Source organism: Lithobates pipiens, unplaced genomic scaffold (assembly GCF_037356315.1).
Source record: "Lithobates pipiens isolate NorthernLeopardFrog02 unplaced genomic scaffold, aLitPip1_a1.2 Scaffold_27, whole genome shotgun sequence".
NCBI classification, from domain to species: domain Eukaryota; kingdom Metazoa; phylum Chordata; class Amphibia; order Anura; family Ranidae; genus Lithobates; species Lithobates pipiens.
The window spans coordinates 190,144,916-190,154,947 of record NW_027507788.1 but is presented as its reverse complement, the minus strand read 5'-3'; the positions used below and the strand labels follow the sequence as shown (position 1 = coordinate 190,154,947).

The 10,032-nt window shown below is 44.0% G+C and overlaps 1 protein-coding gene across 2 annotated transcripts in view; it reads right to left on the bottom strand.

Annotated features, from left to right (window-relative positions):
* Positions 1-302: 302 nt before the first annotated feature.
* The window catches only part of LOC143934437 (solute carrier family 2, facilitated glucose transporter member 5-like), a 77,996-nt gene continuing 68,266 nt past the window's right edge, over positions 303-10,032 (bottom strand). For both annotated transcript variants that reach the window (XM_077458055.1, XM_077458056.1), the window contains 3 exons: positions 8,056-8,131; positions 1,488-1,615; positions 303-1,127 (listed from right to left, as the gene is read on the bottom strand). In XM_077458055.1, the coding sequence (XP_077314181.1) occupies positions 888-1,127; positions 1,488-1,615; positions 8,056-8,131 (444 nt within the window). In that variant the 3' untranslated portion in view covers positions 303-887. The remainder of the gene's footprint in view (positions 1,128-1,487; positions 1,616-8,055; positions 8,132-10,032) is intronic.

Below are 10,032 nucleotides of genomic sequence, written 5' to 3'. Positions count from 1 at the left end.
ACAGAGCCATGTTTTTCATATATTGCACTTCTGATGAACAACCAATCAAAAAAAAAAGGCTGCAAGCAAGTTGGATAAACCACTCTGTAAAGTCAGAATCAATCTATGCTATAAAAAAGAGGTTCTTGATGCACAGTTGTCTACTGTACAGTGACATAAAGACATGATCTGCATATCTCTGCTCATTATCCTAAAATGAGAAATTAGCCCTTAATTTTTAGGAATTGTGTTGAAAACTCTTTTGTTTTAAGGCACAAATAGTCAAAATGATATTAGTAACAAATCGGAGCCACAAAAATGAATGCTTGAAAGATATGAGTTACTTTTTTATTTAATGTTACAAATCCACAGAGTGCGAAATAAGGAAATAGTATATTAAATAAGGTACACTAGATCCCTTACAATACAAAAAAACTTCCTATGCTTGTGTATAATTAAAGAGCAGACTCACACAGCAATAAATGGGTGCAAATGGCCTAAATAATGGACACAGCTGACATTGTTACAGATGTGCCAAATAAAATTCACAATGGACACTATTGCAAAAAGGCAAGTGTACCTCAAGGGCCCATATGCCCTGCTACAGAAAAAGGAAAATGTTGTCTACCTTCATTAAACACACATTAGCAAGATGTGACTGATGCAATAAATAGAGGGCATCAGGTACATAGATTTCATCATAGCGAACACTTTGTTTTGCATGGCAACAGATACTGTATGTCATCATGGTTGCGCCATTGATTTTTATACAATATCTGCTGTCGTGCATAAATATAGCTGGCTAGGCATGACAGACTGTACTGAAAACCCTGTAGATCAGTAGGATTTCTTATGCCGCATCTTAACTAAGCAAATGGCTACAGAGAGTCCTCAGCGCAAACATTTGGTCACAGTGCACTTTTAATGACACCATCTTCTTCTATCGGTATGCTCTTGGATGTTGGTGATGTTAGGTCTTCAAATTCCCTGGAGTCTGTTTTTTCTTCAAGTCCATTTCTCTTTGCCATTAGTTGACTGATTTCGAGGAAGGTCTTGCCTTTGGTTTCGGGAACAATAAAGTATATAAAGAGGAAACTGGCAAGGCAGATGGCAGCAAAGAGAATGAAACTGTATGGGCCTAATCCACTCTGCAACAGAAAGAAATATCACATAAAAAGAAAGTCTCCATACGATAATAGAGATTTTTCTCTAATGACAATCACAAGTACCACTACCCATTGTTTAGTAGTAAAACATTACAGGCTTTCAAATATTGACCTATGCCTTTAGACTCTCACATAAGTGTTTGATCAATAAACAGTTATTTTCACTGGAAAAAACTGTTGAGCCTATTAAAAAAATCCAGAAGTTTGGCCAAATGTATATTTATTTTTGTTGTGTCAAATAGACATTTTCCAGGGAAACCCTCAAATCCATAATTGTTTGTTTATTTGTCATTATGTCTTTGGCCAGTTTCAGCATCCAATAAATGATGAACATGCTCTTACCATAAGGAATTGAAATATGAGCCCTACGGTGAAGTTTGATAACCAGTGAACACTTCCAGCTACCATAAAGGCTGCAGGACGGGAAGCCTGGCGAAACATCTCAGTTGTAATCACATATGGGATGGAACCTATTGGGCAAGAAGAAATTGCAATTTATACTACATATCACAGATACACTAAACTTCAGTTCCTGAAGTGTAACATTGGTAGCTTTTGATAAGCATGATGCCATACCCCTAGCCATTGCTTAGAACAACTCACCCCAAAACCCTAACACTAACCAACACACCTTGAGAGCCTGTGTCAATGGACTTTTGGTCACTTCGAATTGCATTCCCATAAATGTCTATGGGAATAAAAAGACACACTTGAAGCAGGTCAAAAGGAGGTCAATTGCTGGTTAAATTGGTGGCAAACCGCAGTTAATGGAAAAATAAAATCCCCTGCAAGGTAATGTCATAATGTGCTAGTATGCATCGCATGCTAGCACATTATGAGAGACTTACCTTAGAGCGAAGCCCTCCAGCGCCACGCTGACACCACTGCGAGGGCTGACACCTTTCCCCAGCCCTCCTTCCGGGTGCGTGTCCTCCTGCTACATAAGTGGCCCCCGGGGGGGCGATTACATCACTCCCGCGTATGTGCGCGGGAGCCGGCATTTACGGCATGGGCTCTGAAGATCCGGCACTGTATGCTTGACCTTCAGAGCCCATGTGCCGCTGACATCACTGGCTGCATGCACTCTGAATATCTAGTAAACTGTGCATGTTTAGGAAATATTCACAGTACCTACAGGTAAGCCTTGCTATAGACTTGCCTGTATGCAGGGCTGGACTTACCATTGGGCTTGACTGGGCTCAAGCCCATGGGCCCTGCCCAATAGGGGGCCCCGCAAAGATACATAGCCGATTGTACTTGGCTCCACTATGCTCACAGTCACGCCCGGTCCCGCCCTATGATGGACATAATGGGGCTGGGCGTGACTGAGCCGAGCCGAGTACACTCAGCTACTGCTGGCTTTGCTCAGGACAGAGAGGACCCTTAGCCGCAGAGAGGACCCAAGAGAACCCGAGAGCTGCTGAGATACACAGGACTCTGTATCTTAGCGGCGCCATTTTTAAACTTCAAGACTGCAATAACAAGGCTGCAAATGACACTGGGGCAAGGCAGCAAATGACAAGGCTGCAGATGGACACTGATAAGGCTGCATTGATGGGCATTTAAATGTAAGTTTTTTTCTTTAAAATTTTCTCCTAAACTTGGAGTGCGTGTTATACGCAGATAAATATGGTAACATATAGAAGGTAGGGCCAAAAGTGACTCAAGCCCAGGGGCCCCCACCACCCTAAGTCCTGCCCTGCCTGTATGTACAAGTGTTAGAACAGAGTTTACTACCACTTTAAATGTTCCCAGTCAATGAATTTGAAATGTAGCTGTAGCCCTAACACTAACCAACATAATAACCCTGCCTGTAAACATCTCTCTTGCATAAGGATCCACTCAGCCGAAGACCAATCTTCTGGTGCTGAATCATACTGTCAGTCAGTGGCGTTGGGAGGGGGGGAAGACTGGGGCTAAAGCCCAGAGTAGGCTCCCAAAAATCCCTGGGTCTCGGTCTTAACAATGACAATTATTAGCCCAGAGTCCCAAGGTCTGGCGTTGGCTCGATAACTTTGGACTATTGGCCACCTGCCGCTGGGCTGCCTCTGAAGGGGGGGGGGGGGCGAATGTTGCTGGTTTACAGAGCACAGATCTTCATCTTCCACTTACCTGATGTGGTCAAGTGACATGCGAAGTCCTTCTGGACTGACTGAGCCCCTATGATGGACATCACACTGGTCCAATTCTGGGACATGTGACGTCCATTATAGGAGCTGAGCCAGTCCAGGAAGCGGGACTTAGTTTGACACTGCATGTGCTGGGTAAGTAGAAGATCCCTGGGGGGCCCTTTCTGTGTAAACTGGCGTTGGTCAGCTCTCCTTTCCTGATGCCTGGGGCTGGGCACTATTTTCTGATCAGGTTGCATTGATGGGCACAGCTAGGTAAGGCTGAGCTGATGGGATGGGGCCAGGCACTGAAGAGGCTGCAGTGAACATCAGTGAACCCTTAGCAGTGCCCATCAATGCAGCCTCACCATTGCTCATCAACGCAGCCTCACCAATGCCGCATTGGTGAGGCTGCACTGATGGGTACTAGTGAGGCTGAGCTGATGGGCACTGATCAGGCTGCCTTGATGGGCACTGGTGACGCTGCATTGATGGGCACTGATCAGGCTGCATTGATGGCCACTGATCAGGCTGCATTGATGGGCACTGATCAGGCTCCATTGATGGGCACTGGTAAGCCAAGAAGCAAGCAGCAAGTGAGCCTACCCCCCCCCCCCATTATACCAGTTTGGGCTGGATTTAGTTTAAAATGTGTGTGTGTGTCTGTGTGGGGGGGGGGGGGGTTATCAAATTTACCTTCGGGCTGAAGCACCTGGTCTTTTTCCCCATCTAGCAACATCCCTGCTGTCACTAAAATTCTAGCACTAGAATGTCAGACCTCATCACTGATAGTTCTATAATGACTATTATATTTCTCTCAAGCTTTGTACTTCCTTAAAGTAGGACTATAGGCAAAACTTTTTTTTTCGGATAGCGTAAGGGAGGGTAAGGGACTGCTTCACCCAGCTGTGGATAGGAATTGTCTGAAGCATTGATGCTCCATCCCACTGTGTCAGAAATTCGTTTTGTAACACTCTCATGTGCCATTGGGACCACTGGATCATTGGAAGAGTTGGATCCTGAATTAGAGCCTAAAATGCTCATACAAACTCTGGCTGACAGATACCTCGCTGTTATTAGTTTTTGCATCTTCTGGATTAGTGCAACCACCTTTTCTTGAGGAAGCTGTACCTTGTTCAACTTCATATTCAGTTCTTCCCCCATGAATATCATATTTTGCGTGGCCTGGAGGTTTCTCTTCTCCCAATTGATTAAACAGCCGAAGCTCTGAAGAGTAGTGACCAGTATTCTCTGGTGGTAGGAGTAAGATTTCCCAACTTTCTGATAGAAACAGAATGTCTAGATAATGGTGTATCCTTAATCCCTTTTCTCTCAGGAATGCGATTACGGGTAGAAAAACATCTCAGTGTCTGCTATACCCCTCTGCCAATCTCTCCATTGGCTGCCATTCAGCCAACTGATTAAATTCAAGATACTCATTATTCCTTACAAAGCCATCCACAACCTGGCCCCCAGCTACATCACTAACCTAGTCTCAAAATACCAACCTAATCATTCTCTTCGCTCCTCCCAAGACCTCCTGCTCTCAAACTCCCTTGTCACCTCTTCCCATGCTCACCTTCAGGACTTCTCCAGAGCCTCTCCCATCCTCTGGAATGCTCTACTCCAATCTGTTAAATTTTCTCCTACTTTATCCACTTTCAGACGATTCCTGAAAACTCATCTATTCAGAGAAGCCTATCTGGCCCCCACCTAACAACTGTAAATTTATCTTCTCCATCAGCACATTCCCCACAGTTAATACCTCTTGTATCTCTTGACCTTCCCTCTTAGATTGTAAGCTCTAAGGAGCAGGGCCCTCTGATTCCTACTGTATTAAAGTATATTTTATTTGTACTCGAGTTGTAAAGTGCTGTGTAAACTGTTGGCGCTATATAAATCCTGTATAATAATAATAATAATAATAATCTTCTAACTCCTCAATGAAAGTAAAGGACTCTTTTTTTTACATTGGGGAGGTATTTTCAAACCTTCCGGTGTACTTCCTTAGCTTCCTCCCAACCTATGGCCTCCTTAACTGACTTAGCAAAAGGCCAGACTAAGGTAAAGTCCAATCCGGCTGATACTTCCGGATCGTCATTTTCAGAAGAAGATTCTAGTTCTATGGTATGAAGAGGAGCTGCAGATGATGTACTTGGAACTGCCCTGTCTGTTTTAGATGCTGATGTCTCCAGTATTTATTGCCATACTGATGCCCTGATGAGGTCAGTAACCTCTCTGGCGTCTGATTCCTTTTCTTTAGTGGCCTCATTGAAGCATGTATGGAAAGCTAATTTTTCTGGCAAAGCTGGAGCACCACACACCCAGCAAGCATTTGCTGCAGGGCGGGTGTGATAACTCCTATTGCGATGGGGTGAGGATGACCACCTATGGCGTTAGAGACTATGACGAGAGTGGCAATGACCGGCTTCTCCTAGACCTTCTGTGGCTTGAGGCTTGGCTTGATTGGTCCTTATGCCTGGAGGTTACGGATCTTGACCTGGTAGGGCTGCCAGAAATCGCAGCATTAGTGGTTATGCTCTAGAGAGATCATAGCAGGAGAAAGAACCTGGTAGATAGAAAAAACGCCAGTCTCCTGTGCCCCAGAAACATCCAGAGAGAACTGACAGGAAAGCTAGCTATTAAAATCCACCGCTGCCGTTGTGGCAGAAGTGACATCACCGCGTATGCGCTGAAGCATTCCGCCAGTGGCATCTTGGACAGGGACAAAGATGAATACCGGCTACATAACTTCCTCCTGCGCATAATGCTGCGATAGACGCAGCACCCATGTTTGCCCTGATCCAACTGGCTGTGGGACTACAAGTCTCAGGAAAGCTCACAAACAGAAAAAAGAAAAACAACATTCGTTTAAAAGGGAAGGTAGGAGACCACTGCGATATATAAAGCTTCTTTAAAGCTTGTAAAATGACAGAACATTTTCAATTGCCTCCCCGGGTCCAGCAGATTGGGACTCCCTCCATGTAGCTCCTTTAGAGACTGTACAGGAGAGACTTCCATCCAGGAGAGACTGAGCCTGCTGAGGCGAATGTGGTAAGAGGTGAACGATGTCCATCCAATCTTGTCAGGTGAGGATAAAAAAAGAGAATAAAGCAGGGTGTCTCGCTTTCAATTTTATAGTTAACCAATCCTGTCAGGTTGTGGGGGCGGAGTCACAACCCGGTGCGTGCTGCCATGATGCATCAGAAAATTCACTTTGCAGAGAAAACCCACCTGATTATTTGCAAGTAAAATTAAAAAGACAGCATTTTGGCTTGCACATAATGGGATGATAAAAGTCAGCAGTGCTTCAACTCATTCACCAAGTTCTGGGGGAAATTCCCTATTTGCTCTTAGTAAATTAACCCCATTGCCGCCCTGCAACTTCTACCAATGGACAAAAAAGAACTCTGTTCAGTGATGATAAATTGAACCCAGACATCATGTCCAATAAAGTGGAATAAAATATAAATAATAATAAAACACTGGCAGATAGAGGGTCTCTTCAATCATAAAGTCCTGTTAATGTCTTTTGGCCCCTTTCACACAGACAATCCTATCAGGTCCTGTCAGTTTTTCAGGCGGACCTTATTGGACTCTCCAGTCTCTTCTATGGAGCAGCGTATTTGAGCGGACATGTCTGCTGACACCCACCGCTAACCAATCCGATCCTGTCCATTAGAAACAGACGGATGGTCGTCCTATTCCCCATCCGTCTGGCGGATTGGATAGAAACAGACAGGCGGTCTGTTTCCATCCATAGAGGAGAGCAGGACTATGTCTGTGTCCACTCTGGATAGTGGAGTGGACACGGACCTCTCATCCACCTGCTCAGTGGGTATCAGTGGAGAGTTTCCCTGCTGAGCAAGCAGATTACACTTCACGGAGGTGTCCGTGTGATAGGGGCCTTTGTCATAAACTCTTCTACCTGTCTGTCAGTGTTTGTGTACACCGAGCTGCTTGTTTGTGTACAGTACATGTGCAGCTCAGCGTACATGTACAGCACACCACTGTGTTCCCCGATGATATGACTCCCATGCACCGGAGGGATGTCATAGCAGCTGCACACTAGCACATTATGGCATAAAGCTCCTGAGGCCATTTTGTTCCTGCAGAGCTTTAAAGTGGATGCAAACCCACTCTCATTCTTTCTAAACTATTGCCATAGTGGTTATCTAGAAGGATATACATGCCTCCTGCATGTATCCTTACCTGTCAAATATCTTCCCTCTGTCTGTTATGAGACCCGAAAAACTGCAGATTCTGTGGTGGGTCTGTTGTCCGGAGCTCGGTGGGTGGAGTCGTGATGTCAGTAGACTCCTCACCCATCTCTACACTCCCCTTGTCAACATGAATTTTCTCCTGTGTATTTCTTACACTGAACTTCTGCTATGATCACTAACATCCAGTCAAAACCCAGAAAAGTCACCAGATGACTTCAGCATGCCCAATCATGCTGAAGTGTTGAGCAACCAATCCTGGGAGAGCTGGAGAAGAAAGGAGGAGGGGATGAGACTTACACATAATGCCTCTCTAAGGCTTGTGCATATGATATGTAAATCACCTGTCACTGACTGGTAGTTCTCTGTCTGTCCATTTTTTATCTCACTGAAAAAAGATAAGAGATTTCCTCAGAGCTGGATTAAATCTTTGTGGCAAGACTACGCACAGATGATATGAAATACTATACTGTACAAGTTGCAAGCCTTAATTAAAAAACACATTTTCGTGTTTACATCTACTTTAATGTGCTTGAATGTTGTGCTTACTTACTTAACTAGTCCCAATCATGTTATACTCACTTGGTCCAATGGCATGGCCGATGACATAGACAATCACACAGGCTATGCTTAGGTATGGCATCCAATGTACAGTGGTCTAAAAAGCAAATAGGGTCAACATTTATATACACCTATATTTTTTACATTTTAACATACTATTTATATATTACAGGTACTTACAGTATATAGTGCCGTCAATTTAAACAGCACTTTACATATATATTATACATTCACATCAGTCCCTGCCCCAAGGAGCTAAGGTCCCAAACTCACATTCATACAGGCACATACTAGGGCCAATTTAGACAGGAGCCAATTAAATTAGTGTGTAGTCCTTACAAAATAACTTTTTAAATTTTCTATTTATTTTTTAAGTATTTGTTGCAGGTTTGAGCAAGGCAACTTCAACTTTTCCTATACATATAAGATATAAAATTAAAAACAAGAGCTAAGCGGGACTTTAAATGAAGTACGGGGTCTTTTATTGAAAAAAAAGGAGAAATATTGTTATGCGATTATATGATGCGACAAAATTACATGTATATTAAAGAGTTGCACAGACAGACACATTATTAACATTGACATTTTGTTTTATATAATCTTACTGACCAATACAGAGTAGGTTATAAAAGCGCACCTCCATTATATACATAAGACAACCAAATATGGAAATAAATTAAACAAATAATACAATGTAGGCAACAACTTTGAATCTATGACTTCTTGGTTGTTGCAGTGGATTAGTAAAGAAAAAAACAACATAGTTGATGCAATTTTTCAAGAATTGATGCTAGTTGAAATTGGGGTACCAAAATACACGGCGATTATTGGCTCTACGCGTTTCGCGGCTTACTACCGCTCGTCAGGAGCAAGCTCGTGATTGGTCTGAAAATACAGAGTAGTGGTAAATTAATGTTTGCAATGATGGAACATGGGGAGATTGAAATACCCCTACCTAGTGGTCACTTACACATAGCCATGCAGTCAAAAGTGCAGCGCCGAAAGCCTAGGCACCCAAAGCGATGATACGGGAGTTGAGGAGGCCCATCCAAGGGCGAGGAGGCCCACAGAATGCACACACAGGCAACCACCGGGACAACAAGGGCGTTTAGTAAGTGAAAACGAATATAGAAATATAAAACTGAGCCTAATGGGTGAAAAAATGCATGGTAAGAACTACAGATAATCTGAGAATTGTGAAAGAAAAATGCGTTGAAAAAAGAAAATGTTGGGGTGGATGTGTGATGAGTGTAGGAGAGGGTTAGCATGGGAAAGGGGGGAAGGGGGGAAGAGGGCGGAAGAGAAAGGGGAAGGAGGGGGAAAGTGGCTGTGTATGACATGACCCAGTCTGAATACCAGGTGACGGAGTGAGTAGTGACAGAAAAAAGTAAAGAAAGAGGGACATATGGATTGATTGTGCAAAAATACCTTGTGTGTGGAAAAAACGCGAAAACAAGGGGTGACAGTGTATGGTAGGTGAATAGCCCCAGTTGTTCCGGGTCCCGCCTGCCGCCGCCAACCATGGATACAGCCAAACCGCCGTCTGGGGGCCCCCAGCGTCACACACTCAAGGACACCAAATGGAAGAGTGAGCAATGCCAGACCCGGGATATATACACACTCCGAGTCAGCGTCCACACCCACACTCCAGGTGAAATGAGGATGTAAATCAACCTAGCCTGAAAGGCGGCACCCATAACAGTGATGCCGTACAAACGGTGGTGAAAGTGTGACGCCAATACGCAGTGGGTGAACGCGCCCCGCCTCCCAGCCAAGAGAAAAAAAGGAAAAAAAAAAATAAATAAAAAAATCTTGGATGAGGAGGGCGGAGGGCGTCCCCCAGTGCGCATCGCAACTCCCGATCATGACAAAAAGGAATGCAGCGATGCAGACGACACCAACACCACCCGACTGCATAGGTGCGTCAAGGACCGAATAGTGCAAAAAAAAAAAAAAAAAAAAAAAATTTTTTTTTTTTTTTTTTTCTTTTTTCTTTTT